Source organism: Puma concolor, chromosome A1 (assembly GCF_028749965.1).
Source record: "Puma concolor isolate L17-30 chromosome A1, mPumCon1.1.hap2, whole genome shotgun sequence".
Lineage (NCBI taxonomy): Eukaryota > Metazoa > Chordata > Mammalia > Carnivora > Felidae > Puma > Puma concolor.
In genome coordinates this window covers 97,024,957-97,043,337 of record NC_141667.1, presented here as the reverse complement: position 1 = coordinate 97,043,337, position 18,381 = coordinate 97,024,957, and the positions used below count along the sequence as shown (strand labels likewise).

Below are 18,381 nucleotides of genomic sequence, written 5' to 3'. Positions count from 1 at the left end.
AGATTTATCATAAACACAGCTAAAACAAACTTGGGAAAAGATCTTCTGGATACTTGATACCTGAATAGTTGTGTTAGTATGAATAAAAATCAAGGAATACTCCTTTTCCTTTTTTTTTTTTTTTTGTTTCTTCTTCTGAGGGTGATAGGTAAACATAGAACACTAAAGTGTATAATCAGACTGGATTTAACTGAAAGTTCTGAAGGGAGTTCTTAGTCCAGATTGAGTGGGATTAGGGATTGTTTGCAGCTCCTCTGAAAAGCTTGAAGGAGGAAAGCTTAGGAGTTGTACAAAGTTAGAGGAGGAGGGTGCCACTTGGAAGAGATTTGGAGAGAGGGAAAATAGCATTTGTAATAAATTGCTGTTATTAAGTGGGAAAAATTGTTTTAAACAGATATGTATTATCTCATTCAGTTTACATAATAACCATATCATATGGTATTATATTATGCCCATTTTACCAGTGAAGCATTTAGAGCGGTGAAGAAACTTTCCTTAAGATCACACAGCTAGTCAGGGGAGTATTTCTGTTGGTTTTGACTGCAAAATCCATACTCTTAACTATGATGCTTTACTGCAGTGTCAGTATTGTTTTGTTTGCTGTGATGCAGTAGCTCTAAAGAAACCTGCCTCGTAGGAGATGATTTGAAACATAGGGCATGAAAGAAGTAATGTTATTTAAATTCCTCAAAGCAGAGCTTTTACCATACTGTGCCTGTTTAGTTTACAGTTGTGTCTCCATTACCTACCCTAGTGCCAGACAGTGGCTACTTGAAAAATACTTGCTATAAATAAATACTTTTGAAGCAGAGGGTAAGATTACAGACATGTTGCAAAGATACTAAAGGTGACTTAAAAATTACTGAATTAGGTTAAGAAAAGGAGTAGGAAAAATGCTGGAGGAAAGTAGTTGAATAAGAATGAAGTTAAAATAATCACCGTTAAAAATGACCAGCACCAAAGTGTAAGTCCAGGCAATAAGGATAAAAAGGAAGGGGCCTTCATTTATAAAGACAAGAAATATGAGACATGGGATGTAAGAGACTGTAAAGGTTATTCTAGAGGTAAGATTTTTGAGATGTTGCAGTAACTGTAGCTAATGTTTAGTGAGTACCTCATGTCCTACAGTATGCCAAGTGATTTCTATATATTATTTCATTTAATCCTCATGGTAATCCCCCGTGAGGCCTAGGGAATTTGTATACTTTGTATACTTTAAACTTGCCGGGGCGCCTGGGTGGCACAGTCGGTTAAGCGTCCGACTTCAGCCAGGTCACGATCTCGCGGTCCGGGAGTTCAGGCCCCGCGTCGGGCTCTGGGCTGATGGCTCGGAGCCTGGAGCCTGTTTGCGATTCTGTGTCTCCCTCTCTCTCTGCCCCTCCCCCGTTCATGCTCTGTCTCTCTCTGTCCCAAAAATAAATAAATGTTGAAAATAAACTTGCCTATGGCAGTACAGCTACATAGTTAGAGAACTGGGATTCAGTCTGGGGCCTGACTCCAAAACTATATTCTTAATTTTTAGAATATATTGGCATCGTCTGTTTTATTGTAAATTAGGGAAGTTTGAAGAGAGGGAAAGGATTCATAGAAAAAAGATATATTTGTACCACGTATAGTTTAGGACTAGAACATCTAGATACCAGTACCTTGAAAATCAACTGCTTTGTTGGACTGAAACAAGATGGTAGATGTGCAGGTTTGTGTGTTAGTTTAGTATTAACAGAAACTAGCCGGTTGTACCAAATGATACTGGCTAGGATGCTGAGGTTTCAAAAGAGGTTTTGAACTTTTGGATGCATTTGTTACCACTATGATACATGATTTAGGAGACATCTTCACCCATTCTTTCATCATACAGTGCAGTTGTCAAGTATATTGTTGTTTCATACCAGATATTTTCAGAAATTTGACTGGAGAGAGCACTGCCAAGAATGTAGTCATGGCAGTGAACTAGGTGCTGTTCAGAGGAATTCTGGCAGCTGTTAGAAATGTTTGTAAGGATTTCTTCTGAACTTGGAGATACTCATTTAAAAAATTCTCTTTACTTGAAGGCAGAATTAAGTGCCTATTAAGCAACGCTTGAGTACATGGCATAAATGTTGCAGAAATTTGGTATGGCCATTTAAAAATCACTAAGATTTTCCTATCTGCTTCACTCACAGCTTTCTCCCAAACCTTCCTGCTGAAAATTCTTAAAATGAAGCCATACTTCTAGAACTGTACCTGGGAGCAGGGAACTGACAAAATAAAAAAAAAAAGGATCAGGTAGCTCAGAGAACCAAGGGAAAAAAAAGTCAGAATGTAATAATTTTGTATTTTAGCAAAACAAAGGAAAAATTTAAGTTTTAAATATCTTAAAAACTCCTAGGTACTAGAGATTCTAGGAACCTTAAAAGGTTACCTATTTTTTAATCCTCTTTATTCTCTGGCTGCCTAATCACATGCCATTACTGCTAGTCTATCTCAAGTTAAAAATGCATGCCTACATACTTAAATACATTTTTTAAGAAGGAAATTACAAAGGCCTAATTTTTCCAGCCATCTCCTTTCTTATTCTGATTTTTTTCATCTCATTTGATAAATCATTGAGTGCCTACTACATATCAAGCTATTTTCTATGCATCAGGGATATGGCAGTTAACAAAACAGGCAAAAGTGTCTTCATGGAGCTTACGTTGCATATGTATTGTACTATAGAGAGATAGACAATAAACAAACAAAATGTCTAGCATGTTAGATGGTGGTAAGTGGAGAAAAATAAAGCAAAAGCAAAAAAGGAGTTTCTGGTATATGTAATTCTTACAGTTTTAATGCCTGCATTGCAGTTTATTACTTAGCATGGTGAAGGAAAAGTCCCACAGAAAAAGCGATCTTTTTTAAAAAAATTTTTTTTTAATGTTTGTTTATTTTTGGGAGAGGGTGAGAGAGTACGAGCAGGGGAGGGGCAGAGGGAGAGGGAGACACAGAATCTGAAGCAGGCTCCAGGCTCTGAGCTGTCAGCACAGAGCCCAGTGCGGGGTTCAAACTCACGGACTACAAGATCATGACCTGAGCCAAAGTCAGATGCTTAATGCTTAACCGACTGAGCCACCCAGGTGCCCCGAAAAGTGACCTTTCATAAAGAAATGATGGAGAGGAATGTGTGAGTTATGTGTCTGTGGAGAAGAGGTTTCCAAATAGAAGGAAAAGCAAGTGCAAAGACAACCTGAGATGGAGGGTTGTCTGACATCTTCAAGGAATAGCAAAGAGGCCAGTGTGCCTGGAAGAGAATTGAAGAAAATGCTTTCAAAGAGTTAAGGAAATCTACATCATATAGGGCTATCTAGTTAATTTTGGTGACTTTGGCTTTTCATTTGGGTGATATGGAAAACCACTGGAGGGGTTCCAGTAGAGAAATGATGTAATCTGGTTTGGTTTATCACAGGGAAGAACAGACTGGCTGCTGGTGGGTAAGAATAGACTGAGGGGAGCCAAGGGCATAAGCAAGGAGCCTACTTAGAACGATATTACAATAATTTAAGAGAAGTGCCTTGGATAAGGATGATTATAGTGGAAGTGAATGAAAAGTAGTCAGATTCCATTTGTATATATTAATTTGCAACAGATTAGATGTAGCATATGAGAAGGAGTCAAGAATGATTTCTAAGTTTTTGGCAAGCAACTGAAACAATGGAGTTGCCATTAGGTGTAATGGGGAAGGCAATGGAGGAGCATTATTGATTTTAAACATTGAAAAGTTGAGATACCTGCAAAATATTCACGTGGAGATATTGAGTATATAGTTGGATATACAAATCTAGAGTTCAGGAGAGAGGTCATGGTTAGAGCTATATATTTGGGAGTTGTCAACAGGAAAATGGTATTTAAAGCTATGAAACTGTTTGAAAAAACCAATAGGAAAGAGAAAAGGCCCAAAGACAACCCTTAGAAAGTCCCTTGTTAAGAGGTTTATAGGAAATACAGAAGATACAGGAATATGTTAAATGACACAAAGAAAAGAGGCAAATTCAAAATCTAGGTGTTTTTTGAAACAACTGGCCTAGTCTCTTAAAATGTCAATGTCATTAAAAAAATAAGTGGAGAGAACTTTTCCAGGTTAAGGAGATGGGACAAATACAGTACATGAGCCTTGATTGTAATCTGATTAGGGTGGAGGAATTATAAAAGGCATTTGACTTACTGTTGATTTCTAGATGCTGTTGGTATTATAAAGGAAACAACGTTCTTTAGGAGATATATGCCAAAAGATAAAGAAATGAAGTTTCGTGTATCCACAGCTTAGCATATAGTTCAGTTCAAAACATGCACATATACACATATACAAGCACGTGTGGGAAATGTTAACACTATTGTATTCTTTTTGAGCTTTATGCTTTTCAAGTTTTTCTCTCTGAAGAATTTCATAATACAAAGATGAAACAAAAATGAGGTGAGGGATAAGAAAGAACTAATTTATAGTCCAAAAGGGAGGATCATTGAGATAGGAGGAAAGCCAATAGAATGTATTGTCTTAGAATCCAAGGGTGGGGAAGTGTTTCGAGGGGGAAGGAGTGATTATCTGTGTCACAGTTTTTGATAGGTCAAGTACAAGATGAGCAGTAAAAGGTGACCGTTGGAACATTGGTCCACATGGGAGGCCCCTGGTCTCTTGCCAGGAGCAATTTCTGTGGAATAATGGGGGTAAAAAGCATCACTGGTGTGGGCTCAAGAGAGAACAGGGAAGAATTAAATACACATAGTGTAGTATATAGAATGGGGAGTAGAAATCGGAGTTAAGTCTCTCCCTCTGCTCCTCTCCCCTGCTCGCGTGCTCTCTCTCTCTCTCTCAAATAATAATAACAAAAAGGAATTGGAGAGTTCAGTGGGGTTGAGTTTTTCAGGAGAAAAAACCCATCTTGATGTCAAAATTGATGATAGCAGGAAAATACATAGTAAATTGTTGAACAGTATACTTTTTTTGAATCAAGGAGGGTTGGAATCTAGAGCACAAGTGGGATAGGAGCACAGACAATGCATTAATAATAATAATAAGAAGAAGGGCCCCCTGGGTGGCTCAGTTGGTTGGGTGTCTGACTTTGGCCCAGGTTGTGATCCCGCTTTGTGGGTTCAAGTCCTGCATCAGGCTCTGTGCTGACAGCTCAGAGACTGGAGCCTGCTTCGGATTCTGTGTCTCCCTCTCTCTGTGCCCCTCCCCCACTCTGTCTCCCTGTCTCCCAAAGATAAATAAACATTAAAAAAATATATTAAAAAAAAGAAAAAGCAGAGTATGTGGATATAGAGGAATTGATAAGAGTGGGAGGTAGTAGAAATTATCTTTTGGTTGCTTTAGTTTTTTAGTGAAATGAAGGATGGACATCAACTGGGAATGATTGTGAGTGAGGAAATTTGAAAAGTGAGAGGAAGTATGAATTATCCTGTAGGAGACTAAAGGAGTGTATTAACTATGGAAATACAATATAATTGGTGGGTAGTAGCATCTAAGGTCTTTTTGAGCTAAGTCATCATAAATTTAAAGTGCATTTAAAGTTGTCATGAATTTAAAGGTCAGCATGGTTGCATATTTCTCTCCAGGCCTGTTGAGCTGCATGGGAATGAATTGGAGTAGACATAGATTTAATAATGGTTGTTTTTCTACCAAATAAGATCAGTGCAGCAGGAAGGGTAAGAAAGTTGAGGGGGTGTGCGCGGAAGTGGTTTATTCTGACCATAAGCAGAATGTATTAAATTAGTCTCGAAAATGTGGGCACAGGGATGCATGTAGGACATCCAGGTGGTGTTTCCAGTTGTTAATTGCAAGGATTGTCCTTGAGCTTAGTATCAAGATCAGGGCTGGAGAGAGGATTTGGGAAAGAAACATCAGACTGTTAAAGCTTAGGAGGGGTGCTGTAGCATTAGAAGAAGATTGAAAGAGGTGAGACCCTGATGGACACCAGAATTTAAGGAGTCAGGTGGAAGAAAGGGTCAGGCAGAAGGAGAACCAGTCAAAACAAAACAGAACTCTAACAAAAGAAAACTCTAGGGACGCCTGGGAGGCTCAGTCGGTTAAGCGTCCGACTTCGGCTCAGGTCATGAACTCACGGTCCATGAGTTCGAGCCCCGCATCAGGCTCTGTGCTGACAGCTCAGAGCCTGGAGCCAGCTTCGGATTCTGTGTCTCCCTCTCTCTGACCCTCCCCCGCTCACACTCTGTCTCTCTCTGTCTCAAAAATAAACGTTAAAAATTTTTTTTTAAAAACAAAACTCTAGCATTAGACCAAAATTTTCTGTCTGCATAAGAAGCTTGAAATCCCTGACAAAGTTTTCTTTTTGTTTGCTTCCCAGCCCCAAATATATATTTGTTCACTTAATTAGACTAGTCTTAGCATATGTGTGTATGTATTTGTAAGTATGTATGTATATGTATATGTGTACATATATACATGGTCATATAGTATCGGACCCATAATTTTGACTTGCTTTGTTAGACTTAAAATTTTAATTTTAATGTTCCTATTTAAGAAAACATTTCAAAACACTTTGTCATTAAAAAAATGGCTAGGAGAGAGTTAATGGATAAGTAGCAGTCCATTATCATTACTGAAGTAAAGAAGCAGGCATCTTACCAATATAGAGTTGGTAAACTAAGTTTTATATTCAAAATATTACCATATATTATCAAATCTATTTTAGATTAAATTAAGCCCTCTAGGGGCGCCTGGGTGGCTCAGTCGGTTAAGCGGCCGACTTCAGCTCAGGTCATGATCTCACGGTCTGTGAGTTCAAGCCCCGCGTCGGGCTCTGTGCTGACAGCTCAGAGCCTGGAGCCTGTTTCAGATTCTGTGTCTCCCTCTCTCTGACCCTCCCCCGTTCATGCTCTGTCTCTCTCTGTCTCAAAAATAAATAAACGTTTAAAAAAAAATTAAAAAAAAAATTAAGCCCTCTATCTGCTTTCCTGACACATTCCTCTTTTATAGGCTGTATCTTATTTTACACCTTAATTATTGAGTGAAAAATAATAGATTTTCATATGGAAAACAAATTACAATAGGAAAATATGGTATGATGGGAATGCAAGCTGGTGCAGCCACTCTGGAAAACAGTATGGAGGAGGTTCCTCAAAAAACTAAAAATAGAACTACCCTACGACCCAGCAATTGCACTACTAGGTATTTATCCAAGGGATACAGGGGTGCTGTTTAGAAGGGACGCATGCACCCCAGTGTTTACAGCAGCACTATCGACAATAGCTGAAGTATGGAAAGAGCCCAAATGTCCGTCGATGGATGAATGGATAAAGAAGGTGTGGCATATATATACAATGGAGTATTGCTCGGCAATCAAAAATAATGAAATCTTGCCATTTGCCACTACATGGATAGAACTGGAGGGTATTATGCTGAGTGAAATTAGTCAGAGAAAGACAAAAATCATGACTTCACTCATATGAGGACTTTAAGAGATAAAATAAATGAACCTAAGGGAAGGGAAACATAATATAAAAACAGGGAGGGGGACAGAACAGAAGAGACTCATAAATATGGAGAACAAACAGGGTTACGGGAGGGGTTGTGGGAGGGGAGATGGGCTAAATGGGTAAAGGTCACTAAGGAATCTACTCCTGAAATCATTGTTGCACTATATGCTTAAAAAAATAAAATAAAATAAAATAAAATAAGGAAAAATATAGTATGATACAAGAGTTAATTAGGGCCCTGTTTTAAAGAATGACATATTTAGCGAAAATGTTTATAAATTTCCATTTGGATTCTACATTTAAATTCACCTCTAAAAATAAAAATAGTAAATAAATTATATATCATATTTTATTTCAAATATTTAACAATTTAGAAATATTTAAAAGCGCTTTGAAAATGCAATAGATTGAATCAGTCTAAATTATAGTTTTAAAATATTCTTTTTTTTTTTTTTTTTTCCCCTTTGTGAAGTACTTCAAATGATATAGTCACTTAAATAGCTGCATTATTCAGGTTGATTATAGGCTGCAGCTTAAATGATACCTGGTTAGGGATAATAAAGTGAATGTAGGTATGTAACATATGTTTCTGTGACCCAGTTTAGAACTAAGTATTGGCATGTAATATAAATTCAGGATTATATTTCATAGAAGTATGGTGGTAAGAAGAGTTCCTTTGATTAAAAAAAAAACAACAAAGAACTGTAATTTAACAGCAGGATACAGTATTTCAACATTCTAAATTTGTCTGAAAGAAAAAAAATCAGTCTACACCTTTTTAACATTCCAATTTTAATTTTATTTCAGATTCAACTGTCCTTTAAGTTGAATGAGAAACAAGTAGTCTCAGGAAAAAGTTCATTTTATTAGTGAAATTTACCTCAAGTGGTATGAAGTAAAGTGTAGCACAAAGTATCATTGTTTGGTTCTGGCACATGGTTCTATAACTCTCTCCTTTACATTGTTATTTTTTTTTCTTTTGTATTTATGTATGTATGTAATCACTATAACCAGTGTGGGTCCTGAACTCATGACCCCAAAATCGAGAGTCTCATGCTCTATTTACGACTAAACCAGCTAGATGCCCCTTCCTTGTTATTTTACAAAAATTTTGGAAACAAACTTGGACCAACAGAGCATTGTAGTTCTTTTCTGTTTGGAGTTTCTACTAATGGAGCTGCTGTACACGACATATCTAAAACATGTTACTGTAATTAATACTAAGTATTTCTCTTTGATAACCTACTTAGTTTTTAAAAAGCATAAATTCTGATATGTATTCTTAATTTAAAAGCTGTCTTTGCTAAGTATTTCTAGTATTCCTGATAAGAAAAAATAGAAAGTCATACTTCAAGGATCCTATTCAGTTATCCAACTTCACAAGGTGCAATGTTTTCTTGCATATTTAACATAGAGATGGATCAGTTTTCCAGAAACAAATGCCATATTGGACCCATGATTATATTCTTAGAAATTCTTTGTCTGATAAATAGAGGACGAGTAGATAAATGTTGGAGATGGAAGGTCCCAAAACTTGGTCTTTCTATTCTTACTGAAATGGTGGATAGAACTAAATATGGCTGAAAAAAAAAAATATTTCACCTATTTTCCAAACTTATTTTTATCTTGTATACAAGGTGAATTGTCATACATTTTAGAGAAAACGAAAATCATACTTGTGCAGAACTATTATAAAGAAATAAAAAAACCAAACAAAACCAGAATGTAAGGTTAGTACCTACTACAGACAGACTGGTCAGTTTACCTTTCGACATGCTGATAAAATTGTTTTATTTGAATATAACTTTACTGTTAATAGCTACATCTGATATACAGCAATAACAATATGTTTTCATAGAGTATTAATTTTTCCTAAAACAGCACCCCCTGGCTTCTATTGGAAAATTGCAAAATTTTCTCCCAAATCATATAAATGGACATGCACTAAACAAGATTATTTAATGATATCAGAAAACAATGTGCGATTACATGTCTTAATAAGAAATCCTTCCTGAGGTGCTAACAATGAACATAATTTTTATGTTTTCTGCTTATATTTTCTTATTTTTCATATTCATTTATTCAGTAAATATGTATTGAATGTTTACTTTGTACTAAACAATATTCGAACCCTGAAAAAAATACATAAATTATCTTGGAGCTTTCATTCGGCTTGGGAGAGACACACAATAAACAGTAACATAATAAATAAGCAAATTGTTAGAATTTAAGTGCTATGGAGAAAAAAGAAGGGGAAATAGGGATTGTGGTGCTGAGGGTGGAGGCAAGTTTCAGTATTCTGTGAGAAAATCAGAATGGGACTCGCTGTTAAATATGATAAACCTAATAAAATGAAAATTAAGCAAATAGTTAACACGGTATTTTTCTTCTTTCAGCTGGAACAGTCAAATGATTTCAGTTCGTGAAGCCAAAGCCATTCCCAGGCCTGATGGTATTGAATGGAGAAATAAATACATCTGTGTCGAAGGTAGCTTTCCCACAACTACTACTTTACCACCCATTTATCACCATGGTACTGAATAATTTCAGTTTGTATTTCAGTTAAAATTAATACATTCATATTCTGGCTTACAAGTCTTTTAGTTATAAAATTTTCTTTTTTTTCTTCCAACTTTTTATTTAAATTGCAGTTAACATACAGTGTAATATTAGCTTTAAGTGTAGAATTTGGTGATTCAGTACTTACATACACCATGCAGTGCCCATCACAAGTGCCCTCCTTAATCCTCATCACCTATTTAATCCATCCCCCCACTCTCCTCCCCTATGGTAGCCATCAGTTTGTTCTCTGTAGTTAAGAGTGTGTTTTTTGGTTTGCCTCCCTTTGTCCCCCTCTGTTTGTTTTGTTTCTTAAATTCCACATATAAGTGAAATCATATGGCATTTGTCTTTCTCTGACTTACTTCACTTAGCTTAATACTCTCTAGCTCCATCCACGTTGTTGCAAATGACAAGATTTCATTCTTTTTTATGGCTGAGTGTTTTCATTGAATTTTAAAAAATTAATTCTTTAGCTGTAAAAAATAGTAAATACGAATTTAGGCGTTTAATATTCCAGTTGGTAATATTTGAGCAGTCTTTATTCATCCCTCCTGCTTGTAGGTGATTGAAATTTAATTTCATGACTTGAAGGTGGAAGAAAATATTATCTTCATGTGATGATTCTTATACTGAGATAAAATGAGTTCTTTTATAGCTAAAATATCGATACTTAAGGCAAGCTAGGTTTTTATGAATAGTATTTATTTTACTTTAAAAATCGAATGCTCTGAAGATAATCTGTTCTCTAAAATTAATTTACATGTTGTTGAATATTTCTTTGAGTTGGTGGGAAATTGACTTCAAGAGGCAAAATTACTCTCACAGATTCCAAGTTGAAGACTTTTGTAAATCTTGAGGTAAAAAAGAATGTGTTAAGTGTTAAGTGCAGTGTTTGTAGGAAAACATCAAATTTAGAATATTTTATTCTTGGATTATATGCAACATCTTAAGTGTCTTTGAATATGAAATTTAATTTCCTGCTTTGGTGGTTGGTTAAATTGCATAGTGGGTGTGTATTATTTTAGTTGTGTTCTTTTGAATATTAAAAACTGTTGTGAAGTGCTGTGTATGATGTGATCCGGTAGCTTGGCGTAAGGCATTACTCTATTTTTAAAAAAAAGCACAGGCGTTCCTCGGATATATTGTGGGTTCAGTTCCAGACCACCGCAATAAAGCAAATATCACAATAAAGTGAGTCAAATGAAGTTTTTGGTTTCCTGGTCATATGAAAGTTACGTTTACCCTATATTGTAGTCTATGAGGTGTGAATAGTATTACGTCTAAAAGAACAGTATACGGGGTGGCTCAGTCAAGCGTCCGACTCTTGATTTCGGCTCAGGTCCTGATCTCATGGATTTTAAGTTTGAGCTCCACATCAGGCTCTATGCTGACAGTACAGGCCTGCCTGGGATTCTCTGTCTCCCTCTCTCTGCCCCTTGCCCGTTCATGCTCTCTCTCAGAATAAATAAGATATTAAAAAAAAAGAAAGAAAGAAAAATGTACATACCTTAATTTAAAAAGACTGTTGCTAAAAAATGCTAACCATTGTCTGAGATTTCAGCAAGTCATAATCTTTCTGCTGGTGGAGGATCTTGTCTTGATGTTGATGGCTACTGACTAATCAGGATGCTGATTGCTGAAGATTGAGGTGGCTGTGGCAATTTCTTAAAATGAGACAGTGAAGTTTGCTGCGTTGATTGACTTTTCACAAATGATTTCTCTATAGCATGTGAGAGCATTTTACTCACAGTGTTTCTTTGAAAATTGGAGTCAGTCCTTTCAAACCCTGCTCTATTTTTTCAACTAAGTTTATGTAACATTAAATCCTTTGATGACATTTCAGCATCTTCACCAGGAGTAAATTCCATCTGAAGAAACCATTTTTTTTGCTCATCTATAAGAGCAAGTCCTTATCCATTCAGGTTTTATCATGAGATTGTGGCAAAAGTCATTCACGTCTTCAGGCTTCACTTCTTCTTTTTTTAATGTTTGTTTATTTTTGAGAGCGCAAGTGGGAAAGAGCAGAGAAAGGGGGACAGAGGATCTGACGCAGGCTCTGCGCTGACAACAGTGTTCAGGCTCCACTTTTAATTCTACTTCTCTCACTCTTTCTACATCTGCAGTTACTTTTTCCACTGAAGTCTTGAACCTCTCAAAGTCATTCATGAGGGCTGGAATCAGCTTCTTCCAAACTCCCATTAATGCTGATATTTTCACCTCTTCCCATGAATCACAAATGTCCTTACTGGCATGTAGAATGGTGAATCCTTTCCGGAAGGTTTTTCAATGGACTTTGCCAAGATCCATATAGGAATCACTGTCTTATAGCCTTACAAAATATATTTCTTAAATAATGAAACTTGAAAGTCGAAATCACTTCTTGATCCATGGGCTGCAGAATGGATGTTGTGTTAGCAGACGTGAAAACAACAATTTTTTTTACATCTTCATCAGAACTCTTGGGTGACCAGGTACATTGTCAATAAGCAGTCATATTTTGAAAGGAATTTTTTTTCTGAACAGTATGTCTTAAAAGGTGGCTTAAAATAATTTAGTAAACTGTTGTAGACAGATGTGCTGCGATCTAGGCTTTGTTGCTCCATTTATAGAACACAGGCATAGTAGATTTAACATAATTCTTAAGGGCCCTAGGATTTTCAGAATGGTAAATGAACATTGGCTTCAACTTAAAGTTATCAGCTACATTAGCCCCCGACAGGAGAGTCCTCTTATCCTTAAGCTTTGAAGCCAGGCATTGACTTCTTTCTAGTTATGAAAATCCTAGATGGCATCTTCTTCCAGTATAAGGCTGTTTCATTTACTTGGAAAATCTGTTGTTTACGGTAGGCATCTTCACGAATTATCTTAGCTACATCTTCTGAATACATTTCTGTGGCTTCCACATCAGCGCTTGCTCCTTCACCTTGCACTTTTATGTTATGGAGGTGGCTTCTTTCCTTAAACCTCATGAACAAACCTGTGCTAGCTTCAGACTTACCTTCTGCAGCTTTCTCACCTCTCTCAGGCTTTGTAGAATTGGAGAGAGTTAGGGCCTTGCTCTGAATTAGATTTTGGCTTAAGAGAATGTTGTGGCTATTTGGTCTTCTGTCCAGACCACTAAAATTTTTTCCGTATCAGCAGTAAGACTTTGACTTTCATGTTCATATGCTCACAGGAATGGCTCTTTTCATTTCCCTAAAGAACTTCTTTGCATTCACAACTTCGCGTTCATTCCAAGAGGCTTAGCTTTTGGCCTGTCTTGGTGTTCAGCATGCCTTCTTCACCAAGCTCAATCATTTCTAGCTTTTGATTTAAAGTGAAAACTGTGTGGCTCTTTCTTTCACTTCACTTGAATACTTTGAGGCCATCATGGGGTTATTTTTTGGCCTGAGTTCAATATTGATGTGTCTCAGGGAAAATAGGAAGGCCCAAGGAAAGGGAGAGAGACAGGGCAATGGCCAGTGGGTGGAGCAGTCAGAACACACACAGCATTTACAAAGTTTGCCTTCCTATATGGGTGTGGTCGTGGTGCCCCCTAAAAATTCCAATAGCAACATCAAAGAGCACTGATCACAGATCACTATAACAAGTATAATGATAAAAAGTTTGAAATAGGGGCGCCTGGGTGGCTCAGTCGGTTGGGCGTCCGACTTTGGCTCAGGTCACGATCTCGCGGTCCGTGAGTTCGAGCCCCGCGTCGGGCTCTGGGCTGACAGCTCAGAGCCTGGAGCCTGTTTCAGATTCTGTGTCTCCCTCTCTCTCTCTGCCCCTCCCCCGTTCATGCTCTGTCTCTCTCTGTCTCAAAAATAAATAAACGTTAAAAAAAAAATTAAAAAAAAAAAAAAAGTTTGAAATATTGTGAGAATTGCCAAAATGTGACAGAGACAACAAAGTGAGCAAATGCTGTTGGAAAAATGCCACCAGTAGACTTGTTCACAGGGTTGCCACAAAAAACACAGTATCTGTGAAGCACAATAAAGTGAAGTGCAATAAAACAAGGTATGCTTGTACCGTGACAATAAACTCCTTTTAAAAGTAGCCTTTCTAAACAATCAAAAAATGTACATACAAAAGGAGTGTTTTAAAATTATGGGCCTGCTTAGATTATATGACAAATCTAGAGTTAACCTCTTCATCAGATTTTCTATTCTTCCACACTTTTTCCAGGTCTTTCCCCTCTGTTCCATTTCTTCTTTCTAGCCACTTGATTCTCTTTCCCTTTAGTCATTTTCTTTCAGCTTTAGAGCATACATACGTCTTCTCATCGTTGAAAAATGCTCTTGATTGGTACTGGCTCTTGTAATTAGTTTTTGTGGTTTTTTTTTTTTTTCCTTTTTCAGTGCCAGAATTCTTAAACTAGTAATTTTTACCTACTCCTGGCATTATTTCGACTATCCCATCTCATTTCTAATGCCTTTAGTTATCTTCCTTTTCTCACTAGTATCCTCAATTTCCTTGTCCTCTCATATAGACAGTTTCCTTATCGCTACATATGGACTCTTCTCTCTTATCTTGTGGGGGAAGGGTTAGTGGGGTGGAGGTGAATATGTGGAAGGTAACATTGGAGACGCACACACACACACACACACACACACCTTTCCTTTGTGTTCTTCCTGTCTTCTATACTTGCTCTCCTGTTTCTCTTCTTTCACTGCTAAATTTCCCCTACAAATTACTGTTCTCACTGTATCTTTTTCTAAACCGTTAAACTGTCCACTCACACCATAACTTTGTACTGTTTTCCATCCTTATGAGTATTAAACTTCTAGTTTCAAAGGTATTGACCTTTCCTCTGCTGGATAAATCAGTGGTCTTTTAAATTAAATTTAAAATTACCTTTCTGTGATATTTGACATTGACCACCTTTTTTGTGTATAGTGTTTTATTCCTTTTGATAATACTTTGTTCTTTATTTTTAGTTCTCTAAGGGTAGGGGATAGGTCTTTGACCCTTTGTCATTCTTCAGAAATCTTATTTTTATAACTTAGACTTAAAACATACCTCTGCTGATGACTTTGTTTTTACTTGTCCTGTCACTTGAATTCTGTCTACCTTATTAGATGGTTCACAGGTATATAAAACTTTCTTATGCAGATATCTAATTAGGATTCACAATGTGCACTTGCTATTTCATAGGTTAAAAACTGTCAAATATTGGCTCTTTCATATAGTTCAACCTAATATAGAAACCAAAATTCTCATTTTAATAATTTCTTGTTTATATGTGCATTTGACACTCTAGAACCTTTTGATGGAACAAATACGGCCAGAGCTGTGCATGAAAAGCAGAAATTTGACATGATCAAGGATCAATTTTTAAAGGTAAACAGTGTATGAGATTAACTCTAGAAACCTTAGTGGACTAGTATGCTTTGAAAATGGAAAAAAAAATCTAATAGGACAGAGTAGCCGTGGTTCCTGTGTTATGAAGCTGTTAATGTAGCACAATAGAGAATTCATGACTTGCTAGATACACTTTTCCTACAGAGAAATCGAACTCTGTGTTCATTTACATGGCTTTCATTTTCATGGAAGTAAGCATCAAAATGAGTGAATAAAACCTAACTGACTCCTTTCTGTCCTTGAAATATCAAGGAACTACTATAGCTTTAGAAGAAAGCTAATGTTTGTTCTATGATTTTTCTTCTGTATACCCCATTGTAACAAGGAATTCGAGCACCATTTTATCTTTGTTTATATTTTGAGAAATTAAAAAAATCAATGTGTATATTTGTGTACACACACATTATATATAAACCTCAGTGATATATATATAAAATATTGTTTATTCCTTCACTCTTCAGTCCATAATATGAATTTATTCATCGGTGATTTTGCTAGGTGTGGTTTCTTTCCTCAAGGAGTTCGAAGTACTGTGTAAAAACACATTGATGTAAATATATACTATGAGACAGATAGGAGAGAATGCCTCATTAAAGAAAAAAAGATCAGCAAACTGTGAAGGTCATTTTAGAGGAATACTTTTTCATTAGACATACAAGTAGACTTTATTTTGATGATAATTAAAAATGTAAGTATGTCATATTACAAGCTGTCTTTCACATTAGGTCCTCTTTTTATCAACCAGAATAGAAAATTTAAAATTAATAGAATTCTGCAGGGCAAAACAAATATCCAAGAGGAAATATTTAGGTCTATCAGATTAAACTGAGAATTCAAAAACAGCATTGCTACATTGTGGTTTTTCTTGATGCCTGAACTTTCATTTAGGATTGTTCAGCTATAAAACCAATACTTTTAGTCAGTTGAACAACTGAAGTAAGAATAAACCAGATATACAGTCACTGAGTAGTGAGCCAAATCTGTAGCCTGTGAATAAGAATTTGTTTTTTTTCTTTTTGATAAGTTCTGTGTGCTCTTCTTTTTCTGAAGCACATGAAAGTGGTTTATTAGAGATTTACTCTCTGCTTTGTAGTACTATTTTTAATTGGAAAAGCTTATCGATGCAAACTAGTCAACCAAATAATTGAAATAATCTCACACTCTCTCAAACCCCAAAGGTTTTGTCTTAATTACTTTGCTATTTTAGATGAAATTATTTAAGTCTGTGAGTAAATGTTAATATTGTCATTTGTATCTTTTTGTACCACCTATGTGTCTGTCCCTTTCTTTATTAATAAATTGGAACCACACAGGTATAGGGTTTTTAAATAACATTTTCTTTTCTGACAGCAGAAAAAAGACATTTACTATATTAAAAACTTGGGAGATAAAAACACATACACACACACACACACACACACACACACACACACACACACACACACACACACAAAATCACCCCAAATTTTACCTCCTAGAGAGAACCACTGTTAACATTCTAATAACTCTCTTTTCAGTCTTTTGTTCCACTTATATTTTATGTTTTAAGAATTATTTTTTTCTTTTTCTCCCAGTCATGGCACAGATTGAAAAACAAAAGAGATTTGAACAGTATACTACCTTTAAGAGCTGCTATCCTGAAAAGATAACTGGCTTCTATATCTTAATAAATTCTTCTGAGAAATAAAGAACAATAGTAACACCATAATGCATTTTGTTTACCTCCATCATGGTTTCTTTTTAACTGTTCTTGTTTTCATGTTTTATTTTTAAGAGGACATACTTATATAAAGATTGCATATTTTATTATGACATTTCCTAATAAAACCCTTTGATTTAAAGATGTATTTTTGAAAATGTTTACATTGATTCGTAATATTATGGCATGGATTTTCAAGAGATCAGATAAAATATTTTTGGGGGAATTATCTGAACAAATAAAAGGTTTTTGATATAACTTCAATTAATTATACCACATGCTAATACTGAAGGGATGTGTGGAATTTTGGAAAGGGACTGATTCACACATACTTAACATATAACGTACAGTATATAGTTTGTTGCCCGTCTGTTCTGGTAAAGTGAAGATTCAAGCCAGTTATTCAGTTACTTGAAACAAAATGAAATCTGTAATTTCACTGAAATCACTGCAGAGGCATGAAATACTGGACAATTGCCTTAAGTCTTCACTTGACTCTCTGGGATAGACTGAGGCTTTGGGTGTGTCTATATTAGCATTTCATTAGTACCTCACATGCTTTTGATGTACTCTTGAGATTGCTTTAAATTTTTGTTGAAAACAGTACATTTTGCACTGTAGTAATATGAGCACCCTGTATTGTTTAGAGGTTAGTAAGTTGTTTTAAAGAATTAGTTCGTTGTAGATTTTTGAAAAGATGAAGTCCCCTGTGCTTTATGATAGTTCAGTGCAATGTGCACTTTTACTTTATTTCACGTTTTCCTGCTTTTATTTTCCCTGTAACATGAAGCAACAGAAACTGAAAGATCAAAGTTGAGATTATATCCTATTGACAGTATCAGAGTTTGTCTGTGTACAAGTGTAGGATTGTAATCTAAACTGGAATTTTTAGGCAGTAAGCCACTATAAAATGTTTTAGGTAAGACAAAATTATTATAAATAAAAGCTTAATGTTTGTAAAGATATCTTTTTTAGTATTTTTTTTCCATATGAAGAAGTAGTGGTGGCTGCTAAAAAAAACCTACAGTGTTTATTAAGATTGATTATGGTTTATGTAAATATTTGTAAATTGGTCAGTGCCTGTACATTTAAATATGAAGAGTAATCTTGAAAACAATTTTAACTTTTTCAGAAGGACTGTGTACAACTTCTTTGAGACCTGCTGTAGCACAGTTTGTACCTCTAATGTATTTGAGTTTTTTGCAGACCAATTCAAATGCTAAGACTTTTGCTTTTCTTTGACTTGTAAAGGTGCAGATTTTCATTTCTTCTTTAAGTTTAAATTTTTGTATGATGTCAAATGGAATAAAGTTTATATATGGAAA

The 18,381-nt window shown here is 35.8% G+C and overlaps 1 protein-coding gene across 2 annotated transcripts in view; it reads left to right on the top strand.

The window, feature by feature from the left end:
* Positions 1–18,381, top strand: part of TENT2 (terminal nucleotidyltransferase 2) — a 72,768-nt gene extending 54,387 nt beyond the window's left edge. For both annotated transcript variants that reach the window (XM_086698024.1, XM_086698015.1), the window contains exons 13-15: positions 9,849–9,940; positions 15,257–15,336; positions 16,932–18,381. In XM_086698024.1, the coding sequence (XP_086554150.1) occupies positions 9,849–9,940; positions 15,257–15,336; positions 16,932–17,006 (247 nt within the window). In that variant the 3' untranslated portion in view covers positions 17,007–18,381. The remainder of the gene's footprint in view (positions 1–9,848; positions 9,941–15,256; positions 15,337–16,931) is intronic.